The sequence below is a fragment of the Dermochelys coriacea genome, chromosome 27 (genome assembly GCF_009764565.3).
Source record: "Dermochelys coriacea isolate rDerCor1 chromosome 27, rDerCor1.pri.v4, whole genome shotgun sequence".
NCBI lineage: Eukaryota > Metazoa > Chordata > Testudines > Dermochelyidae > Dermochelys > Dermochelys coriacea.
This window is the reverse complement of record NC_050094.1, coordinates 6,307,082-6,331,593: the sequence shown is the minus strand read 5'-3', so window position 1 is coordinate 6,331,593 and position 24,512 is coordinate 6,307,082. Positions and strand designations below refer to the sequence as shown.

The 24,512-nt window shown below is 48.9% G+C and overlaps 1 protein-coding gene across 1 annotated transcript in view; it reads left to right on the top strand.

The window, feature by feature from the left end:
• Positions 1 to 22,204, top strand: part of MARCHF10 (membrane associated ring-CH-type finger 10) — a 93,672-nt gene extending 71,468 nt beyond the window's left edge. The window contains exons 8-9 of the mRNA XM_043503239.1: positions 14,593 to 14,626; positions 20,480 to 22,204. Of these exons, the coding sequence (XP_043359174.1) occupies positions 14,593 to 14,626; positions 20,480 to 20,505 (60 nt within the window). The 3' untranslated portion in view covers positions 20,506 to 22,204. The remainder of the gene's footprint in view (positions 1 to 14,592; positions 14,627 to 20,479) is intronic.
• The last annotated feature ends 2,308 nt before the right edge of the window (positions 22,205 to 24,512 follow it).

Below are 24,512 nucleotides of genomic sequence, written 5' to 3'. Positions count from 1 at the left end.
AACTGAGGCTTTCAATCCTGACTGTCTGAAAGCTGGAAAGGATTTTAATTAGAACATGACCTATGGGATATTGGATTCTCTTGATTCCCTTTATACTCATGTGACAGGGTCGGGCCAGATGGCTATAGGAGAGTAATCCTATTGGGATCTGGGAAGTGGGCGGGCGAAGCCCGTCCACTGCTAAAGGATCCCCCCCAGCCTAAAAGGGGGATCCACAGGACCTAGATACCAAAAAATTCCAGGGGACAACTAATGAAATAACAGGGACAGGAGTGTGGTCAAAGGGTCAAATGAAGGGAACCGGACGGGGACACTGAGCAGAGAACCCTGGACAGCGCCCACTGCTTCTCAAAGGCATCAAGGGAGTCAGAGGACGCCGCCCAGAGGAACTCTGCCTGGATACGTGAACGGACTGACGATCGGAAACAGGCCCCACAGACACAGGAGACTCCATTGGCCAACCTCCTCGCTCTGGTTTTATAGATGGCCATTTTAACTAGGGCCAGGAGGAGGTTGACCAGGAGATCCCGTGACTTTGTGGGGCCACGGATAGGGAGTGCATAGATAAGAAGGTGAGGGGAAAAGAGCAACCAAAAACGTAATAAAATATTGGTGAGGAGCCGGAATAGGGGCTGCAGCCTGGCACACTCCAGGTATGTGTGTGCCAGGGTTTCCCTCACACCGCAAAAGGGGCAGGTGTCTGGGATTGAGGTGAACTGCGCCAAGAACACGCCCATGCTCACGACTCTGTGAAGGAGCCGCCGACTGACATCCACAGCGGGCCTCGGGACTAAGGTGGAATATAGGCTGGCCCAACAGGGCTTCTCACCCTTCAAAGGTGGCAGGAGGTCCCGCCGTTTTGTATCGGGGCAGGACACGAGGGTGAGGGCATGAAGGATGTAGAGCATGAGTGTGTATAGATGTTTTCTTGGTGCGGTTTGAAAGCAGACCGGCTGCATCTCGTGCAGCCGGCTTACAGTGAAAGGATGAGGGGGTCGGTTGGGTCCACGGGGCAGGGGTCCAATTAAAAGGTCCAGCAGGCCTGGGATAGAGGGTGGGTGGGGCGTGCCCTCGAGCAGGACCTGGTTGAGATAAACCCGAGCAGTGGGTGGCAAAGCAGCCTTCACCTCCTGAAGTACGCGCCGGGGAGTACAAGGTCTGAAGAGCCCCATGCGCTGAGCAAGCGTCAGGGGATCCAGCCAGTCTCCCTGGTCATAGTCCAGGAGGTCTCCGACTCTTGTGACTTCTGCCAGGACCAACCTCTGGCGCACTGCACACGGAGCTGGGGGTTGTGTAGCAGGGGCTCCACGAGGAGATCTGCCCCCTCGGTGGCCGCCATGGACCTGCTCGTTGTAAAGAGTTTCCAGGTCCAGAGGAGGTCCTGGTAGAAGACCGGCAACCCGGAGAGGTCTCGTGGAAGACCTCTCGGATGGAGATAAAGGAGCTGCCGGTCGTATCGGAGCCCTCGGAAGCGGCGCAGGAAGGCGTGCGCCAGTATGCTCCACGCCGGACTACCTGCACCATAAAGGAGCCTCTGCAGGGTCTGGAGGCAGAAGAAATGGACCTGAGTAAGCAGACATTTTAGGCCCTGCCCTCCCTCCTCCAGAGGTAGATGGAGAACCCCTGCAGGGACCCAGTGCAGTCCTGACCAAAAGAACTCCAGAATCGATGTCCGAAGGTTGTCCAGGAAAGCCGGGGCCAGGACCAGGGTGTTGAGCCGGTACCAGAGCATGGACGGGACTAGTTGATTAAGCACTAGTGCTCTCCCTCGAAGGGAGAGGCACCGGAGTAGTCCTGTCCATTTCCGGAGCCGCTCTATTATCCCGCCCTCTAAATTCTGCCAGTTCTCCAGCGGAGAGGGATGCGTGGCAGAAAGGTAAACGCCCAGATAGAGCAGCGGACCCGTGCTCCACCGGATGGCCTGAAGTGCAGGTGGGAGGGAGCTCTCCTGCCGCCAGTCCCCTACCACCAAGCCAGAGCTCTTGACCCAGTTGACCCGCGCAGAGGAGGCTGCCGAATAGATGGCCTGGCAAGCCTCCACCCACACCAAGTCGCCCGGGTCCTGGACCACGAGGAGCACGTCATCAGCATACGCTGACAGGACCAGCCGCAGCTCCGGCTCCTGCAGCACCAAACCTGTCAACCTCCTTCGGAGGAGACAGAGGAAGGGCTCGATCGTCAGAGCGTACAGCTGGCCTGAGAGGGGGCACCCCTGCCGTACTCCTCGCCCGAAGCTGACCGGTTCGGTCAGGTCCAGTTCAGCTTGACCAAACACTCTGCAGAAGTGTACAGCACCCGGAGAAAATTCACAAACCTGGGTCCAAAGCCAAACGCTTGCAGAGTGCTCAGGAGATACCCGTGATCCACCCTGTCGAACGCCTTCTCCTGATCTAAGGACAGGAGGGTGAATGACAGACCATCCCTACACCCAAGTTCCAATAGGTCCCGGACCAGATATAGGTTGTCGAAGATGCTGCGGCCCGGGACGGTGTAGGTCTGGTCTGAGTGGACCACGTCCGCCAGCACGGACCCTAGCCGCAGCGACATGGCTTTTGCCACGACTTTGCCACGTGCTGAGGAGCGAGATGGGACGCCAATTTTGTAAATCGCGGTGGTCCCCCCTCTTCGGCAATAAGGCCAGCACGGCTCACCTGCACGAAAGAGGGAGGACCCCGCTCTGCAAAGACTCGACCCAGACGGTGACTAGGTCTGGGCCCAGGACGTCCCAGAACACATGGTAGAACTCCACGGTCAGCCCGTCCATGCCGGGAGATTTATTGGTGGGCATGCGACGGAGGGCTTCCGAGAACTCTGCCAGAGCGAGAGGCAGCTCTAGCCGGTCTCGGTCGCCCACGCTGACCGTCGGGAGCTCCTCCCAAAGCACTCTGCAAGCGTTAGGATCGGTCAGATCTGGGGAGAAAAGGCTTGCGTAGGAGGCTCTCGCCCTCCCGTACATCTCCACCGGATCCGTGAGGGGGGTGCCATCTTCTGCCAGTAGGCAGATGATATGTTTCTTAGCCCCCCTCTTTTTCTCCAGGGTGTAGAAGAAGCGGGAGCCGCAATCCATCTCCCGAAGGAGCGGGATCGAACAAAGACACCCCGGGCCCGATGGTCCTCGAGGTCCGGAGCTCCTCCCGCTTCTCCCGGCATGCTCCGCAGAGAGGTGGATCCTCAGGGCTGGCGTCCAGACGCCTCTCCAGCTCTAAGACCTCCCGTTCCTACTGCTCTATCGCCGCATCCCTCCGTCGGCTGGTGCCCCGGGTGTAGTCACGGCAGAAGAGCCGGGCGCACACCTTCCCTAGGTCCCACCACCGCTGCGCCGAGGGAAAGGCACACCGCTGCCCTCGCCAGGCCAGACAGAACTCCCGGAAGGACGCCAGGAAGCCCGCATCCTCCAGCAAGCTGTTGTTAAAATGCCAATAGGCCGGCCCCGGCCTCTCCGCGCAGAGGGAGGCTGTCACGGTGGCTATATGATGGTCAGAAAATGGGGCCGGCCAGATGCTGGAGGAGTGGGCTCGTGAAAGATGGAAGCGTGATAAATAAATGTGGTCCAACCGGGAGTGGCGCAACCGATGGGCCTCCACCCTGACAAAGGTGAACGTTGAAGTGTCATCCGGGTGGTGGTCGCGCCAGACGTCCACCAGGGAGTGGTTTTCGACTATCTCCTGGAGGACGGCGACGGCGGCCGGGCTCTGCTCGGTCCCCGAGCGGTCCCGCTCCTCAAGGGTGATGTTAAAGTCCCCTCCCAGGACCAGGCACTCCCTGAGGATCCAAGGTGCCGAGGAAGGCGGAAGCCTGCTCATAGAATTGCAGCCGCTCCGGGCTCGCTGCTGGGGCATAGATGTTGACGAGGTTGACTACAAGCCCCTCCATGCGGACCCGGAGGTGCAGCAGGCGGCCCGGCACAGCCTCGGCGACCCCCAGCACCTTGGGCCGTAGGTCAGGGGAGAACAGGGTCACTACTCCAGCCATACGAACTGTGAGGTGGCTAAAGTAGATCCTGTCTCCCCAATCCAGCCACCAGCTGTCTTCGGCGGTCGGATCCGTATGGGTCTCCTGCAGGAAAACCACAGAGTACCTCCCCTCCCGAAGGAAGGAGAGCACCTGGGACCTGAGGAGACCCATCCTACAGCCGCGGGTGTTCAATGTTGCGATGGTAAAGGGTGCCATGAGGAGGGCTGGGGGGGATCCTCGCCGGCAGGGACACTCGTGGCTCCTGGCGGGCCGCGCAGGAGTCCGTGACCCACCCCGTAGGTGAGTAAGGAGTCACGGAAGAGGTGGACCCGCTGGTAGGCCGCGGCGCCCTGCCTCCCAGTCCTTTTACCCTCCCCCATGAGGGCCCTTGCGGCCCGGAGAATTTGATTAAAGTCCCCCCATCGCTGGAGGGCAAGCTGGACTTTGTTGCGGGAGCCACGGACGTCTTCTAGAAACTCCCGCAACTCCTCTCGCAGCGCATGGGGGGCTGGGGTTACGGTCTCCTGATTACTCCCCGACGGGGCCCTTGGTACAGCCCCATGGCCCACCGAGACGGGCAGACAGGGTGCGGACCCCCGACGGGGCTCCTGATGGGTTGACCTGAATGCTGGGGTGATGGGGGCGGCAGAGGGAGGATAGCAGCCCCTGGTGGGTCGGGACGGGTAAACACAAAAGCCGCTCCCTGGGAGTCATCTGTTGGAAAGGGGAAGGAGACAGTCCGAGGGGCGGCAATAACATCTCGGGAAGTGGACGGGATAAGGGCAGGGGCAGGGGTAGAGGTGAGAGTCTGGACGGGGAGAGGGCTCTCAGTAATGCCGGGCACAAGCTCTCTGGTGGATTTGGCAGCCACGGCATCAGGAGGTAGACTCTCTTCTGTAGGGCCCTCTCCCGGGAAGGAGGTCGAATGCTCCTCACCAGCGAGGGATGCCCCTGGTGGCTCAGGTTCCAGCCGCGTGGCACTGGCCGTCGCCTCAACTGGCTCGGCGGCTCTCAGCGGGGTGCCCTCTGCAGCCGGTTTGATGGAGGAGTCCAGGGGCTCCTTGGAGGTGGGAGCAGAAGCAACGGTTACGGGGAGGGAACATGGGGAAAGGGGGGCTGGAATGAAGTCGCCGAGATCGAGGCCCGCTGGCATAGGATCGTCCTCCCCCTGGGTGACCGGGGTCAGACCCAGGGCCTTGATCTCCTCATATATAGACGGGAAATTGTTTTCTGCTACCCCGGGATTCTCCCCGTCGGCACCTGACGCAACGATTGCTTCGGGGCACACTGGGGTTTCAGATGGTGCCTCGGGGGTCTTGGAGGGGAGGGTCTCCCGTAGAGGGGAGATACTGCCTTCCAGTGCTGCCACGTCTTCCCCAGCCGGCTCTGGTGGATGGAGCACACCCGTGGGTAGAGCGGAAGGCTCGGCATCGGTGCCCCCCTTCCTGGTCTTCCGGGGGGCCTCCGCGTCAGATGGGAGGAGCGGAGCTCGAGCCTTCCGCTTGCCCCGTATCCCCTGGACTAGGGCCCAGCCCTCCATGGCATCATCCAGGGGCTGGCTAGCAGGGGTTGTGTCAGGGGGCAGAAGCGATGGCTCAGGGACTCAAGGGGGTAACGGTGGGGCAGCACAAGGGAGGGAAGATTCCCCTTGGGGCGGGCCCTCTCCCATGCCCGGCAGTGTCCCTGCCGCACCCTCCTCCACAGGCTCCGCCAGATTGCAAGCAGCGGGGGCGGGGCTCTCCCGCTCGTCTGGGCATAGTTGGGGAGGTGCCCCTTGAGCCTGAGCGGGAGCAATGGTGGACTGGGAAGGAGGAGGGGTGGTTTCGGGCGCCGGGCAGCCAGGGGCGCCGGCGATGACGGGGCCGGGGCCGGTGCCCTGCCGGGGCTCGGGGATCCCGGATGCCCCTCTTTGCCAGGCCAAGGGGCAGTCCCTCCGGACGTGCCCCATTGCCCGGCAGAGGTAGCACCGGGCCTCCCCCGTGGAATAATGCACCCGGTAATGGGCCCCCTGGTGGGGGACTAGGAAGGACCCCTCCAGCGCCTCTCCGTCACGCGCCATCGGCGGCAGTTGAAGCTGCACTTGCCGGCGGAACGAGAGGACGTGACGGAGGGCGGGGTCTTTGCAGCCCAACGGGAGAGGGCTGATGACAGAGATGGGCTTCCCCAAGGTAGAAAGGGCGGGTAACAGGGCGGCATTGGGGAGAAAGGGAGGGACGGAGGTCAGGACCAGGCGGACACTTAGGTCCTCTAGCGGCTCTAAGGGGACGAACACGCCCCCAACTGCCAGGCCCTTCTCCACTGCCTCCTGGGCGGCGGCCTCCGATGTTAAGAAGACGACCTTGCTATACATTTTGGAGGTCGCCATAATGGCCGTGGGCCCCACCACCCTCGCCAATGCCCGCAAATAGGTCTCCACGTGGGGCGAGGCGGGCACCAGGAGGCAACGGACGCCATGCTTCCTGGTCATGGTGGGAAAGGGGCCCCGGCCGCTATAGATGGTAGCGGAGGCGGTGGGCTGGAGAAATGATGTAGCGGTAGGCGGGGGGGCTGCCGCCACCTGGGCGTGTGCTCTGGGGGCCGGGGGAGGGACACCTGCAGAGCTGGTGGAGGGAACAGCGGGGAGGGGCGCCCCAGCTGGAGATGGGGCCGGGGCATTGGGGGCAGCCCCTGCCATGGAGGGCCTGGTCTTTTTAGCGGGGCCCTTCCCCTTCTTCTTCCCCTGGCCCTTCCCGCTGGCTGGGGGGATTCCCCCTGAATCAGAGGGGGTGTGAGACGTGGCAGCAGTGGAGGTCACCCCGGTGCCCGTCGCTGCTGGTGCCCCAGCGGGGGCGGTGGCAGATGGTTCAGCAGCGGAGGTAGAAGCTTCAGGGGGTGATGGAGGGGTAGGCGGGGGAGGGGGAGCTCGGGCTGCTGGAGGGGTCCCACCCATCTCATCCCCCGCCATCATGAGCAAGGAGGGAAGGGAGGACACCAAAAGGAGGAGGGGAGAGGGGAAGCAGGTTGACCACTCCTCCCCGCTAGGCTGCAGGCAGGGGAGGAGGGCACCAAAAGGGGTGGGCTGGACGGGGGGCGATCAGGGGTTAGGGGTCAGTCACCGACACAAGGTGGAATTCCGGCTCCTCTTGGTGCACTAGGGGAGGGGGGGATACAACAACATTGGGGGTGCAGTGAAGAGGGTTGTAACTGAAATGGGGAATTGCACAAGTGCATGGGAGGGGGCATGGGCACACGGAGCGAGGGGCTAAGCGGTCTGGAGGTAGAACAGGGAAACCAAGGGGCTAGCTTCAGAGGCTGGGGCGGGGCAAACAAACAAAGGCTGCAGAAGGAAATGGGCGGGGCAGGTAAACAAACTGAAGCTAGTAAGGGGGTCTGGGACAAAAGGGAGGGCAAAGCTACAAGTGGCAAATGGGGCAGGTAGTAAAGGGCAAAGCTGGGGGGTAGGCAGTCCGCATGCACTTGCACAAGTCTTTTTTAAGCTGGTTGCTGCTTCTGGGCCAAAGGGTGGAATCAGGGCGTGGCAAGCCAAGCAATCAGCTGAGTCCAGATGGTATACAGCCAATGGGAGTGGTGGAGGGGGCAGCGGTGGTGGTAGTAGTGGTGGGGGTTGGGGGGGACATGGATGGTTTGGGGGGCAGCTCCACGCCACACCTCCTGTGTCCCTGGAAACACAGTCAAGACCCCCACCACAAGAGCACAGTTTGAAAGTTACTCAGTCTTAGGGCCACCTCCACGGTGGTCTGCAAAGTCTCTAGGTGCTCCCGCACTGGTAGATGGTCCTCTTCTTCTCCTCAGGGCTTCAGCAGCTCCAGGCAGCAGACTCCGCAGCAGCAGCTGCTCCAGGAACTCCAGGTGGTGGTCCAGGCAGGCAGAAAGGACCCCTCTCAGGTGGTGGTGGTGGTGTCCACAGCAACAGCTGGGGTCCCTCACTCCCCCCTTCTGGGGAGTGGGCCAGCAGCCCCCCCCAGAGGCTACAGTTGGAGCAGTAGCAATACCCAAGGGTGGGGGGTCCAGCAGCCTGCCAGCAACCAGGTAGTAGAGAATGGGGGGATGGTGTCTGGCCCAGCCAGGGGAGCAGCTGGAGCAGGCAGAGCCCAGCAGCAGCAGCCCTCTTCCTCCAGGCCAGAGGGATGCAGGAGTGTAATAGAAGGCAGAGATGTTGGTCCCAAGTCAAGCAGATCCTTTTTCCCGGGGTAAGAGAACAGGGAAGGTTCCAGAACAATCAGGAACCTTCTGGAGACAATTAAGACAGGCTGATTAGAATACCTGCAGCCAATCAAGAAGCTGCTAGAATCAATTAAGGCAGGCTAATCAGGGTACTTGGGTTTTAAACAGGAGCTCACTTCAGTTTGGGGTGTGTGTGTGAGGAGTTGGGAGCAAGAGGCACTAGGAGCTGAGACTGCGGACTGTTGGAGGACTGAGGTGTACAAGCATAATCAGACACCAGGAGGAAGGTCCTATGGTGAGGATAAAGAAGGTGTTGGGAGGAGGCCGTGGGGAAGTAGCCCAGGGAGTTGTAGCTGTTGCACAGCTGTTCCAGGAGGCTCTCTAGACAGCTGCATTCCACAGGGCCCTGGGCTGGAACCTGGAGTAGAGGGCGGGCCCGGGATCCCCCCAAATCCTCCCAACTCCTGGTCAGACACAGGAGGAGTCGACCTGGACTGTGGGTTCAGAAAAATGGACAAGCTGAGGGCTGCCGTGAAGCTCCAAGGCGAGCAAATCTGCCAATAAGCGCAAGACCTACCAAGGTAGAGCAGGAACTTTGTCACACTCACTATGTTTTGAAAAGCTGACTATAAAATAATCGTTTTATTGCTTTTAGTACAACAGTCCTTGTTACATCATTATTGTCCTGATGTATTTATCTTTACAATTAGTTGTTTTTCAGCCTCTTTATACCTCTTAAGTTTCCAAGGCCCATATCATACAATTAATTAAGGCTGAATATTTGTCATAGAAAAAATTGGAAAACTCACAACTTTGTCATGGCAAAAAATGCAAAAATCACAATTTTAGCTGGAATAAATAAGTCAAACCATACCTATTTTTAAATATAATGCATTTTTAAAATTTTAAAAAGCTTTTGAATTGGGGCACAGAGAGGCCCAACATTTTCTAAAGTGGCCTCTGATTTTGGGTACCGATTTTTGGTAGTTCATTTTGAAACACCTTATTTTGATTTTCAGAGATGTTGAACACCCACAGACACAGCTGAAGTAAATAGTAACTCAGCACATCTGAAAGTCAGGCACAGGTGTCTCATGTTGACCACTGAAAAACAGAGGCATCCCAAATCACAGGCCACATTTGAAAACTTGAGCCTACATGACAGGTGTAAGATCACCTACATTGCGAGCTAGTGAGAGAGGTAGGAATAGAACCCTAGTGTCAGTAAGATCCCTGTTCTTAACACTGGGCAAACTTGTCTGACGTGGGACACATACTGCAAAACGAGGGACAAAAAAACTACAACAGGAAGCTTAAAAATAATTGTTTCTTTAACATAAATTATATTTTCTGTAACTGTGTGATTCAGTATTTTAGGTTACATTTCACAGCATTTTCAGTGTAAAACAATACAACATTGCTGTACTGAGAAGTTACAGATAGCCTTGTCATCAAAGACTGTTATAAAACAGGATATCAGCAACAGGCAAACATGAGGAACCTTTAACAAACACTTCAAACAGAAAACCGAACTAAGATTTAGATCCAGGGCTTTTGTTCAATGAAGCTCTTTGATATTAGTCATTGGCTAATAATGAGTATATTGTAATACAGTGAGTCATCTAGGTTCACTTCAAAAATATGTGCCTTCTCAGACATGATTCAGCACTTCTTATGTAAATACATTACAGCAATAAAAGAGAGAACAGCCAACAAGGGTAGCAAGGAGGTAAATTTGAGCTATAAATGAGAGACAGTTGAGAAATACTCTACGCCCCTGTTTTGAGCATTTTCTACCTGCACACTCCTGCCATTGGGCTGCCCTTGTTGATTAACCTTCCCTTCCACAGAGCTACACATTACAGCTATTTGGGTGGGGCATAGCCAGTGAAGAATATGTATCTCTGGCAGGGGGAGAGAGATTTTTTTTTTGTGCTTCTACAGAAACTGTCTGTCTTCCTCCCCCCCGCAACAGAGTCAATCCCAATGAACTTTTTCTCTCTCTTCAACACTGAGCCAGAAAGTCGGCCATAGCGATCGTTCACCATTTGGTCTGTTCCTGAGCAAGCTTGAAGGCTTCAGAGCCTGAGAGTCCAACATCAGAACAGACTTGATGAACTCATGTAATAGGGGGTCTGCCTCTGGATCACTTCCAACCCTTAGTTGGTGGAATTTTATTGCGGATGTTACAAGCCACCAGGAGAATGGTGTTCGCTGGAATTTCTTGTGGTATCCTTGTGACATGCCCAAAAAGCATAAGGCGCTGCCTCCGGACAATGGCCCCAGTAGTCTGTAGACCCGAACGACCATAAACATCTGCATTACAGATGAAGTTTATGCCCAGTATAGGACGTTGACATTTTATGTAGAAAGCTTCCAGCTTTGTCCAGTCCGCATGACGTAGTGTCCATGTTTCGCAGCCGTACAAAAGTATGGGAAGGATACAGCTCAAATAAATCCTGAACTTGGTGGTCATGCTAAGATGGTGTCGATTCTATATCCATTGTAAATGGCCCATGGCAGATGCTGCGATGCCAACCTGATGGAGAACCTCCGTGTGAGAACTGGAGGAGCTGGTAAGTATAGAACTCGGATAGCAAAACCTGGAAACTGATTTAACAGTTTCGTTGTTCAAAGAAATTGGGAGTCACAGGTGGACCTGGTCCTAGATTTTGCAGTTTTGTCTTTGACCATGAAACATGGAGACCAATTTTAGCTGACTCCTCCTCCATATGCTAGAGTGCCTCATGAAACCTGTCTGGGCTCTGTACTAAAAGAACATAATCATCAGCATAGTCAAGGTTTGTAAGCGAGAGATCGCTTATCTCAATGCCTATGGTCCCAATAGAATACTGTATTATGAAATCCATTGCCTGACAAAAGAGTTCAGGGGCCAGAACGCAACCCTGCCTACCACCAGATACTGATTTAAAAGGTACTGACATCCAGTTCCCCAGACAAACACAGTCAGTGGTTCCATTATGAAGCTCTCTAATCAAGTCCAGGAGAGTGGTAGGAACACCTACTCCCCTTAAAGTCTTCCATAACGCAACACGGTTGACTGAATCAAATGCAGCCTTAAGATAAACATACCGTACGTGCAGGGGCTTCCTGAACTTGCGATGTGAATGACAACAAGCGAAGGGCCAAAATGGCATCAAACGTGGACCTGTTCCTCGTAAAACCTGACTGCTGGGGATGATGCTTCCAATGTAGCAAAGGCTCCAGGCGTGCCAGTAAAACATGCACAAATGCCTTTCCTGGAATGGAGAGCAAGGTGATCAGCCTGAGCAAGGTGGGCAGCGGGTAGGGGAGGCTGGGAGAGGCAGTGCATCCCCAAACAGCCAGGTGTGGCTCCACCCACACTCTGCCCCCAACGCCATGCTTCGGCAGTGGTTCTGGGCTCCAGGGGACTGAGGTCATGCCGCCCGCCTTCCTGGAGCTGGGAAGGCTGTGGCACCGCCATGCGCTCTCCCTTCCGGCGCTGGGGGTGGGGGGGCCTGCAGACACTAGCCAGCCTGGGCAGGGGCTGGCATCCACAGTAGTAGGGGCTCTGGGTTCTGGGACACACGGAAGGGGTGTGGCCTCAGGTGGAAGGGGTGGGGCTGGGGGCTAGCCTCTGCTAGCCAGCAGTTCACGCACCGCCCATGGCCTGTAGTTCTTACATTCACTGCATGGTCCCTTGCCCTTATAGAGTGAGATCACAATACTATCCTTCCAGGCAGTTGGCAGGGTTCAAGGTCTCCACACCAGATGAAAGATGGCCAGAAATGATTCTGAGACAGGATCAATAGCACATTTTAGCAGCTCTGAGGGGATGCCATCAGCACTGGCTGCATGTCCATTTTTCACAGTTTAGAGAATACACACTTCACTTCCACCAATGTTGGTGGATAAGTACAAATGTCTGGATCTAGAACTGCAGAGAATGCCAGATCATTCCATTCTGAACAAGCGGCAGCTGGAGGATGGTTCAGAACACCATGATAATGTTCCACCCAGCGTGAGAGAATGTCATCATCCTATTTACATGGATGGCCTTGGCTGTCGTTCAGGATGCCGTTTGTAGTGATTACCTCTTGACCACTGAGGTTGTGAATGGTGCGGAATGCTGGCTTCAAGTCACCCCTGGCTAAGCCAAATTTGACATCATCCGCCACTTGGTTATAATATGCCTCATGATCGCGGAGTGCCAGGGTGTTAAATTTTCACTTCAGCTGATTACGAGTGCGCTTATCACCATGCTGGCAGGCTGCAGCCTTCAATTTAATTATCTGGAAGGCCTCCTCTGATAGCCATGGTTGGCGGGCTGGATGCCTATAGCCAATCGTCTGCTCAGCAGATTGGTTGAGGGTAGAAGTGAACAGGGACCAGGCAATATCCACATTGTCTGGCAGATTAGCTAGAGCCGAGAATCTGTCGCTAACGTCAATACAAAACCTGTTGGCTAAACCTGGCACACGGAGTGCGTCGATGTCAAACTTCATCATCACCGCAGAGAGTTTACCTGCTCATTGGAGCATCAACACCATATGGGCGACTACTAGATGGCGATCTGTGTTCGCCACGCATTTTGCAACACGATATACAGGAGGTGAAGAGATGCCTATCGCGTGTAATGACATCTTGTGTATGAGTCGCTGCTTGAACCATGACCCAAGAATGGAAAGATCCTGGGAGGCACAGAATGTAAGCAAGTGGCGAGAGTTATCATTGGATGTGCCTGAACCATAATGACCAATTACCTGTTCAAACCCAGTTTTCAGGGAGCCAGTAACTGCATTTAGGTCACTCAGGATCACAAGATTATCATATGGAGGGATTGTGCATACTAGATGTTCCAACTGATAGTAGAAATGATCTTTAAGTGAGTCAACAGATTCCTTTGTAGGCAAATTGACTACTATGACAGTGAAGTAATCATGCTGTTTAAGACGTGCAGTAAGTAAACAAGGAGACACAAGCATCCAGGTTGTCAGGAAGGACTTAGCCTCACCTCGCAGTAGTAGTGCTACCCCATATAGATGGTTGGGGCCACCAGAATACAGAAGTAAAGAATCTTCCACCTTGTGACATCCATGATCTATCAGCCTGCAATCGATATATCAAGATGGCCCATTTTGCGTGAGACAGCAACCTGATGACCATGCCTGTGAACATTCCAAGTTGCAATTTTGGTGGACTATCTGAGATCCCAGATACAACTGGATGCATTGTCACGATGCACTGCAGACGTGCCTGCTGACATCAGAGGATGCGCGTCCCCTGGGGGGCTTTGGCATGAACCCTTCATGTTGGCACTGAGGGGAGATGGCACTGACAAGGCATCTACAGCTGAAAGTAAGGCAGGGGCTTTAACCCTGGTGTTGAGTACTAGGTTATTCATGGTCAAAAAACCAAGAGTGAACAATTATCTTGGGAAATACCTCGTCCCACTGGGATGAGACAGAGATGCAGTAACACAACCCTTTTCCTGGTCTACCAGTATAGGCTTCACGCTGTGCGACCCAAGATGTTGAGTCTTTCTCAGCGACCTCCTTCACCTCGGGTAGCTAGGTGCAGCTGCTGCCCTGCATCTTTGCTGCCTGTGTTAGCCATTATTTTCAGGGTTCACGTTGTATCTGTCCACCCTCCATAATACCCAAGGTCATATTTTGGACAAGCCTTCAAAGCTGATGGCATAGCTCCAGCAAGCAATCCCCTACTTCAGATGTTACAGCCCCTTCAGACTGTTCCCCCGTGCTCCTCTGCTTTAGGTGACATCTTGCCATGAAGTAACAAAAGCTCCCCTGCTGAAATAACCATGCAGGTTGTCACAGTAGCAGGCTAAGACTTTGCCTCTTTTAAAATCTTTTCACTTCTAATTAGTCCTGGAGGTGAACGTTATCAAACTGACTTGTAGGGTTACAGACTTGTAACCCTATGTAGTGACATGATGTGTCGCTGCTGGGTTTGGTTCTGTCTTCACTGCTTCTTACAACATAAGGAATGCTTATGTAAAATCACTTTGAAGTTAATATAACGCTATGTAAGTCCAGAAGCTTCAAATCCAAAGTTTCCTACATGGAGAAAAATAACTTTGATACAAAGAAAAAGTCCCAAACTAAGTTGCAACTTTACATCTTATTAATATTATTAACACTGACAAAATCAAATGCTGATCTTGGGATGAACTGCTTCAAAGAAACAAGTCTTTTCACATAGCCAAATATAGCTATGTCTAATAACAAATCAGGTAGAGGTTGTGACTGTTTATAACAAGTCACTGTGACACAAAAAATGAAGGATTATTCTTAATATCTTAAGTGTTTACAGTGCTGTTATTTCCTCACTTATCTTTCTTTTTAACAATTTCCATGCCTTCTTAAAGTGTTTTCAAGACATTTCCATTGCAGTCTCTAGGTATATTAAATTGTATGTCTGATCAGTGTTAATGTGGAGAATTTTTATTAATCCTTGTCTCCTTTCTCATAGCTCTCAAGACAGCCTAGAGCAGAGGAAAATGAAAGTAGGTATTTGGAGTTCAGAATCAATTCTCAGAGGTTCTTGCTTATTAGTTCTCATTAAACATGCTAACCCTCAGATAGTGGCAGGAAGTACTAAGACCCATACAGACATAGAAGTTAACATACCAGAAAAAAAGATTTCTGGAATTTCAAGTTGCACAAAATAGTCAGGAAGATTTGTATCACACCAGTGTATAATGAATACAAATTTTTAATTGAAGTTCTTCACAAAAGCAATAAGGAGAGAAAATAAAGACGGAAAAGCTAATGTTTTGGCAGAAAACTTCCATTTGCTGCTTATCCCGGCATTTGAGGTCTTTTTAGAACACCCAGAAGGAAGGTTGGTTACTCATTTGTTGAAGACTTCATCCATTTAATAAGGCTTTTTGTTTTATCCATTGTTTTTGAGTGCTGACATTTGGCTTTTCTCCTTTGGATTGATCAGGAAATTTTAGTTGTCCATGCAGGCTCACAAAAAAACACTAAAAGTGAGACTTTGCCACATAAAACAAGGCAAATAGTGAGATTGTTTTTATGGGACTAATCACAAGCTGTAAGAAAATATTTTGGTTTCACTTACAGAAGAATCTTTGACTCTCTGGGCTAGAATGTGGAGCTCTTACTTAACCTACTGAGCATTTATTTATGTAAATAGTCCCACTGAAGTCACCTGTGTAAATGCTCACCAACATAAGTAGGGGCTCCATGGTTTGATCTGCTGAGAAAATTTACTCTTTTCTTTTTAGCGTTTCAGATTAAAAATCTAAAACTATGTCATGCCATTGTCTTTTAGACAGTGAGTTTTAGCACACACTAAAGGTTCCCTAGTGCTCTTTAACAAAGTCCTGTTTCAAACAGCATTCCATTAAAGCACACTAGAAGGGTCTACATCGGGGTAGTGAATAGGCGGACTGCGGGCCAAATTCATATCGCCAGATGCTTTTGAATGGACTGCAAAATCTTTTATTTACTTATTATCATGATTGTTATTGAAGTGTGAAAAATGTTTTTCTGAAATCTGGACCTTGACTACACCTTGACCAAGAAATTTGGATCTTGACAAAAAATAATTGATTACCCCTGGTCTACATGGACCAGTTGCAACGCAACACATCACTGTACTTCAGAAATCACACCCCTGTAGAGTGCATTACCCAACCATGTAGACAAGCCCTCAGTTTTCAATTTTGCTTTGCAATTTGGTTTTAAAACCTCCTTCCTGTAAAGTTTCTAGCTTCATCCTTGGGGTTGACCTCCACGTTATAAAATATCATATATCACAAAGACTTTTCTGTCCTACAGCTGTTAGTTGCAAAGAGCATTTAAACAAAGCAAGCTTTAGATTTAGAGCAGTTGTCTGGCTAATGGTCACTTTCTCATACAGGAAGAGATTAACCCATCAATTCTGAGGGCAAATTCTTGCCAAGTTACACTACAGTACAGGGAGTCTTATGCCTCTGTCAACAGGAAGGACTTTTGTCTCTTCATCTCAGAAGTAAAGCAAAACGGAAATAAAGTGGAGAAAAAACTTTGTGGCAAATGATTTGTTAATCCTTAGAATGTTAACATTCCCCAAAGACATGCCATTGCCATCCTGTGACTAAAACCACTTCTGCTTTCACCTGTTTTAATTCCTTTGTTTACAGTGGTATTGCTAAAGAAAAATCAGAAGGTAACAATGAGAATAAATATTTTAAATACATGTTCACTAATGCATGTTCACTATCCATGGTCTTGCCAGATCAGTTTATCAAAGTTATAATTGTGCTATATGAAAACATCCTCTCTTCCCCCCAACCCTAAACATAACTGTTCTGTTACTGAATAAGGGTCATTACTCTGAATCTATTTCAGACACATCAGCTACAGCAAAAAATATCAATTATAAACACGATATAAATGAGGATTTAAAATTAGTAACATCTGGGAAGACGATCAACTGCCCAGCTTGTTATTCCAACCCATAGGCAGACTCTAGGTCTTGTGCCTATAGTGTATTCACAGCCAATCTCTTTTAGTAGGCATCAGGTTAGACTCTAGCAGACTGGATTCAATCTCTTGGTGTTTTTGCCAAAGCAGCACTATTTCAGTTTGATCATGTGATACTATAGTGACACCTAGTTTCTAGTTAGGTTAATTACACCCAGTTTCCCCTATGCATGCTCTGCGGTGAATATACCTAGAGCCTATTTTCTTCTTGGGGCATTGGCTTCAGTAGTTAGAAATTCCTGGTTCTAAGCAAAACCTGCATTTTGTACGAGCACTTATTGCCCCTAAACCTCATTAACTGAATCATTAACAAGTCCATGGGGCCGGAAGCACTGCATCTGAGGGTGCTAAAGGAGTTGGCGGATGTGATTGCAGAGCCATTGGCCATTATCGTTGAAAACTCATGGCGATCGGGGGAGGTCCCAGACGACTGGAAAAAGACTAATGTAGTGCCCATCTTTAAAAAAGGGAAGAAGGGGATCCTGGGAACTACAGGCCAGTCAGCCTCACCTCCGTCCCTGGAAAAATCATGGAGCAGGTCCTCAAGGAATCAATGCTGAAGCACATAGAAGAGAGGAAAGTGATCAGGAACAGTCAGCATGGATTCATCAAGGGCAAGTCATGCCTGACTAATCTAATTGCCTTCTATGACGAGATAACTGGCTCTGTGGATGAGGGGAAAGCAGTGGATGTGTTGTTCCTTGACTTTAGCAAAGCTTTTGACACGATCTCCCACAGTATTCTTGCCAGCAAGTTAAAGAAGTATGGGCTGGATGAATGGACTATAAGGTGGATAGAGTCCTGCACTTTGGTCAGAAGAATCCCATGCACTGCTACAGACTAGGGACCGAATGGCTAGGCAGCAGTTCTGCAGAAAAGGACCTAGGGGTTACAGTGGACGAGAAGCTGGATATGAGTCAACAGTGTGTCACTGTTGCCAAGGCAGCCAATAGCATTTTGGGCTGTATAAGTAGGGGCATGGCCAGCAGATCGAGGGACGTGATTGTTCCCCTCTATTTGACATTGGTGAGGCCTCATCTGGAGTACTGTGTCCAGTTTTGGGCCCCACACTACAAAAAGGATGTGGAAAAATTGGAAAACGTCCAGTGGAGGGCAACAAAAATGATTAGGGGACTGGAACACATGACTTATGAGGAGAGGCTGAGGGAACTGGGATTGTTTAGTCTGCGGAAGAGAAGAATGAGGGGGGATTTGATAGCTGCTTTCAACTACCTGAAAGGGGGTTCCAAAGAGGATGGATCTAGACTGTTCTCAGTAGTAGCAGATGACAAAACGAGGAGTAATGGTCTCAAGTTGCTGTGGGGGAGGTTTAGGCTGGATATTAGGAAAAACTTTTTCACTAGGAGGGTGGTGAAGCACTGGAATGCGTTACCTAGGGAGGTGGTGGAATCTCTTTCCTTTGAAGTTTTTAAGGTCAGACTTGACAAAGCCCTGGCTGAGATGATTTAGTTGGAGATTGGTCCTGCTTTGAGCAGGGGGTTGGACTAGATGACCTCCTGAGGTCCCTTCCAACCTTGATATTCTATGATTCTATGACAGGTTTCAGAGTAGCAGCCATGTTAGTCTGTATTCGCAAAAAGAAAAGGAGTACTTGTGGCACCTTAGAGACTAACAAATGTATTAAAGCATAAGCTTTCGTGAGCTACAGCTCACTTCATTGGATGCATTTTCTACCAAATGAATCCGATGAAGTGAGCTGTAGCTCACGAAAGCTTATGCTCTAATAAATTCGTTAGTCGCTAAGGTGCCACAAGTACTCCTTTTCTTTTTATGATTCTATGATTATTTAGAATGTAATATTCTAAACTATAGCGAAATACCAACTACTTAATTAGGTTAGTCCATCTATAAATACTTGGAATATAAAATGGCTACAGTACATGCTTACAGTCATCTTTTAATTAATTGGTGAAATACCATCAATCTGGAAGATTGATTGATGGCTCAATGCTCATTGTTTTCCAGTCCTTTCTGTCTTGCCACTAGCCTTCCACATTTTTCTTCATCTCACATATGCTGCTAGTTGAGCTTAATTAGAGTCAACCCAGAGCAGCATATTTTCCTAATTGTCAAACTGTGACAGTATAATATGTACAAATATCTCAGCTTCCCCTGCCAGCTCCACCTGAGAGATCCGCATTACACTTTGTCTGGGATAAAGCAGCCTGTGATTAATCTTAAACCCTTTCCATGCTGAGCACCTTCTTCCCTCGCAGAGTTACAGTTAATAGTGGGGCATGTCAGAGCACAGAGAAGCTTAACCTTACATTTTTTCCATGTAGTCTAATAGGTATTCTCCTGATTTTAAAATGATTCCATATTTCACAATCCTTTGCTTTGACCATGAGACTATATTGCGTCTCACAGTTGACTAAGTCATTGCAAATAGATATCAATTCTCATTTATTATTTAGCGGCTTTCTCTTGGACCACTCTCTCCACTATGCTCAACAAGTCAACCTAACCTAAATGGTCACTTGCTGTCCACCATTAGCACCATGTAGACATCTAAAAGGTCAGTTTTAAACCCTTGTTGTTACATGGGTCAGTAGCTTGTGTATTCAGAACCAATACATTTATCTTTTGGATACCTGAATCTCAGCACCAGAGTTTTAAAGAAGCAAGTGCCAGTTGTAAGGCTATTGAACATTTTAGCGGGCATCGTGCAGTAGGTTTGTTTTCTTGCAGAACGACAACCCATGGAGAGGCTTTAATGTTGTCATTTGCAGGTGCAGCCCAACAGAGCGCACACTACATTACTATTGATCTGGCTTAAGCTCCAAGAAAGGAAAACCATTATGCTTGTCTATACATACGTAACCTGCTCAGCGGGTGTTACCTGTGTTGGAGTGAGTGCTTGCTGCCTCATAAGCAGCTCAGCTATGGAGCCTTTCTCTGCTGAAGCCTGGACTTCAAATGAACCATTGACATACCAATAGATGGGAGCAGTTTCTATATTTACTTTTGGAATATGCCACAGTTTTTACAAAAGTTATAATTAAAAGGACCAAAGTATAATTTATACTATGCTAACTCCGATGATATTAAACCAATGTAATAGAAGAATTTGGTTTTTTACTTCTCACAGTGGAACAGCCCTTTTTTCTGTTTCACTGCATGCATACCCCCTAGTCATAAATAGTGGGCTCAGAATATTTTGCCAAACACTACTAATATAATAGAATGGACTAATATCTCAGAATCTCTGGGTTTGCTAGTCACCTGATAGTTAGAAAACTACACTTGCAGTTGTATTTCTGAGAAGTAATAAATAAGGCCATTTAGGAAAATAATACTTTGCAATTCTTTAACATCATCAACCCAGTGATCTCAAAATGTTTTACAAATATTAACAAATGAGGTTACACAGCACTCCTGTGAGATATGCATTATCATCCCTATTGTACAGATAAGGAAACTGAGGCACAGATCTTAAATGATCTCCCCAAGGCACCACAGACTTCCTGTGAAACATTTGGGAATAGAACATCCTTTTCTGTTGCCACAAGACCATGTTTTCCCACAGTAGTGCAAACTGTGTAAGTCCCAAGGCAGTCTCAAGCAATGTGCTCATTTTGCACTTTGGGGGACCAACTCTGCCCTCAGATAGGCATGCATGACTCTATTTGACTTCAGAAAGAGCTGCCTACACATGTCCGATAGCAGAACTGAGCTCCTGGTAGTGCAGAGAAGCAGCAATGAGAGTTTACCTAGTTAGTATTCTTGCTTGTGCTTTGCTATATGTGTTTAAAAGAATCATTTTTAGGTTGCTGAATTCGCTGAATAATATTCCTCTCTATGAAGAGAGGAATTCTAAGTAGTGTTTTTTTTCCTCCACTTTACAGATTCAGAGTCGGGGAACAATGGATAAGAGTGCTTACCAGATTGTCCAATGAGTTTAGAATTTGGCAAAGAGGCTATTATATTGAATACCCGTCTCCATGTGTTTTATATTCTTTTTTTTTGGGGGGGGGGGTCTTGTTTTACACCAAATTAAAACAAGTGTGTACATGTCACACGGTCCTTTTCAGGGGCTCTATTACTGTCTTTAGAAGTGGAAACACCAATTGATAGTTACTTTAAAATAACATGGAACAAAGTAGCTAGTAGTGAAGAAAACATGCCATTTCTATTGATTATATCCTAAAACAGTTCACTATAACAGAAAACAGATGACTTGCAGGCACTGCGTGTTTTTGACTGGCCTTCTGTAACTTTTACAACCAGAAGCTACAGAAATGCATGCGGTTGCTTTATTGTGTACTCTGGACCTATACTACATTTTCATTCTGTAATGCAGAGGTTTCTCCTGATTAGAGCTTGGGTATGTACAGTAAAGTTAAACAATCATATATACAGCTTACCTGGGAATCTTCTATAGCATACTTGTAAATTTATTGATTTACTAAATGTGATGACAAACCTATTAGTGTATTGTCTCCAGCTTGAGTGGGACAAACTTTCAGTAAAATAATTTTATTTACCGCTTAACATTAGTGTACACTAATTTTTAAAGTACAAGAAATACACAAGTTCTTTTCTTTTTGTGGGGAAGAGAACAGGTGCTGGAACTACGGGTGCTACCACACCCTCTGGCTTGAAGTGGTTTCCATTATATACAGGGTTTACAGTTTGGTTATATGGCTCTTAGCATCCCCACTATACAAATTGTTCCAGCACCCATGGGGAGAAGGATGAGGGAAGGAAAAACTCACAATCCTGACTTGAACCAGAGGAAACAATTGATGTTGTAAGACATCAAACCATTAGTTTTATCCACAGAAAGCAACTAGAACACTTATCCATCCATTTGGTGTATTGCTGTGTTGGTAATAAATGGCATTTTGCAGCATTTCCTGAATAGTGGAACATGAGGGGGTGGAGACTGAATGCTTCGCAGAGTTAGATGCTGTGTAATCAGCCCGGAGCCCTCAGGATTTCACACAACTTTGAACTGATCGATACAGATTTGCTGTAGCTTTCCTTTCAGGCAATGTTCAGATCTGTAAATGACTAATTTCTCTTCGATTTACATGATGGGTCTCCTCCTGCTCACAGGGTGCATGTGGCCCCAGGGAGCACCCCACTTCTTTGGGACCCGCAGAGGCTATTCTGTTGGTCTGGAGTTTACACAAGAAGGAGCAGACAATTACACTGCCTTCCCCCTACTCTGGCCCCACAGACCTTAGGCAGAAAAGAGAAAATATATGGACTATATTATCTTTTTGATGAAGCCTCAATAACTCCTGGCAGGTCCTGTGGGCTGTAGGTGTAGGGGCTGAGGTCCCAGACTATGCAGCTCCATTAAAATTGCAGAGCTGGGAACTGGGGGGTTCAGTTAAGAAGGGCCACAGTTGGAGCAGAGGCCTCTTTCTGGGGATTGCCTCAGTTTGGGGGTTGGGCCAGAGTTCATTCCATGAGGCAAACCTCCAGCCCCAGACAGAACAACAGGAGAAGAAATCCAGGAGGGAATCCTCATCGAGATTTTCTCCAAAAGAGACCCATCTCATGGGTTTTACTGCAGGAGATGGTCGACGTCTGAAGAATTTTATGGCAGTCCCTAAGACACATTACCAGGATGAGAAAGCTTATGTCCATCCCCTGGATTTTGGAATTCTAAGCTCCAGTTGGGCATTTTATCTCTGACTACTGGAACATCAATTTGTTGTAGGCTCTGAAAATCCAATAAATGAATAATTATGTTAATAGAAGACTTTTTTCTTTAGAAAAAATAAAAACCAGTTAAAGTAAAAAATTCATAATAAGGGCCCAATTTTGTGGATGCTTTTGCATGTGAGTAGTCCCGTTCATGTAAATTAGTCAGTTTAACTGCATGTGACTAAAGTTACCCAAATGTGTGAAGATTAGCAGGACTGGGAACTATGGGCAAGTTCCTCAGCTGCTGTAAAGCAGTTTAGCTTCTTTGGAGTCGCATACAAAAATTACTAAGGTGATTAAGAAGAAAGCTAGAAGGAAAAATATTTACTCCAACTCACTCTTCCTTTCTGCTTAAAGTCTAGTTTTACAGTGATGTAATTGAGCTCAGAATCTGACTGGAAGTGCTGAGCTGCAATCCCTATACAGCTTGTCTACATTACCAAATGGACTACTGCTGACACCGAGTGCAGCTAAATCCGTGCACAGCGTGGCTTGTCATTAGCTATACTACCATCTAAACCACTTTCGGCAGCAGTTCAGCTGCCCCTGCTGACACCCACTGTCAGCAAATGGTAACTTTCTAGTGTAGGTTTTAGAAACACCTTAGATCATGTAGTGATAAACAAGGTGGCCTGGAGCTTGGATATCAACGGAAAATATATTAACAGATTATAACACCACTGTAGCAATTAGCATGGTTATCAGAACAAGAACCTTAGCTACACAATGAGAATTTTATAGTTGTTTAGCTGTTAGTCACGTATCATCATATAGCTTGTGGTTTGAGTGAAGAGTACTTAGTAGAATTGTCATTGTCTATGAGTAAAATCACTTATTAAGCATTCACCATATCCACTGAGCATTATGTTCCTCCATTATCCTGCTCAAGTGGTGGCTCCTGAGTCAGACTCATGGCTGTATTTTGGGAATTGGAAACAAAGATCCTGTGGTTACTTGTTTTGTACAAACCCATTCTATTCAGAGGAGTGGTTTTCACCACTGGGTGAAATGAAAATTACCACCAACTGTTGCTTTTTTATTTTTTAAAACAACGTACAGTAATTGCAATCCATATGGCACTTTATAAAATACTATAGAAACCAGAGCTACCAGTAAGAGGCTGGCAAAACCAGTGGGTTTTTTAAAAATTTATTTATTTGGCAATGTGAGTGGAATCATTTTTTGTTCTCCTTTTGAATGGCCATTTTGCCATGAAAAGCTATTTTCAGCTGTTTGCAAAGAATGACTACCTGGGCAAAAAGAAAAGGAGGACTTGTGGCACCTTAGAGACTAACAAATTTATCTTTATTTATCTCCCTGCACCCAGATAAATTTACCCATTTCTGTCAAGAAACGCTGTATCCGCTCTGAAAATAGTCAAATATGTTGTTCCATTAGATCTGTTTCTGAGTGCTCATGAAAATCATATTTTCCCTTGAAGTTGGGCACAATGCAAAGAGTGATAGCACTAGACAGTGCTGATAAAACCTCATTCCTTGATGAGCTGCTCCCGCTAGAGAGTGATTTGAATCCTCTATAGAATCATAGAATCATAGAATATCAGGGTTGGAAGGGACCCCAGAAGGTCATCTAGTCCAACCCCCTGCTCAAAGCAGGACCAAGTCCCAGTTAAATCATCCCAGCTAGGGCTTTGTCAAGCCTGACCTTAAAAACCTCTAAGGAAGGAGATTCTACCACCTCCCTAGGTAACGCATTCCAGTGTTTCACCACCCTCTTAGTGAAAAAGTTTTTCCTAATATCCAATCTAAACCTCCCCATTGCAACTTGAGACCATTACTCCTCGTTCTGTCATCTGCTACCATTGAGAACAGTCTAGAGCCATCCTCTTGAAACCCCCTTTCAGGTAGTTGAAAGCAGCTATCAAATCCCCCCTCATTCTTCTCTTCTCCAGACTAAACAATCCCAGCTCCCTCAGCTCTCCTCATAAGTCATGTGCTCTAGACCCCTAATCATTTTCGTTGCCCTTCGTTGTACTCTTTCCAATTTATCCACATCCTTCCTGTAGTGTGGGGCCCAAAACTGGACACAGTACTCCAGATGAGGCCTCACCAGTGTCGAATAGAGGGGAACGATCACGTCCCTCGATCTGCTCGCTATGCCCCTACTTATACAACCCAAAATGCCATTGGCCTTCTTGGCAACAAGGGCACACTGCTGACTCATATCCAGCTTCTCGTCCACTGTCACCCCTAGGTCCTT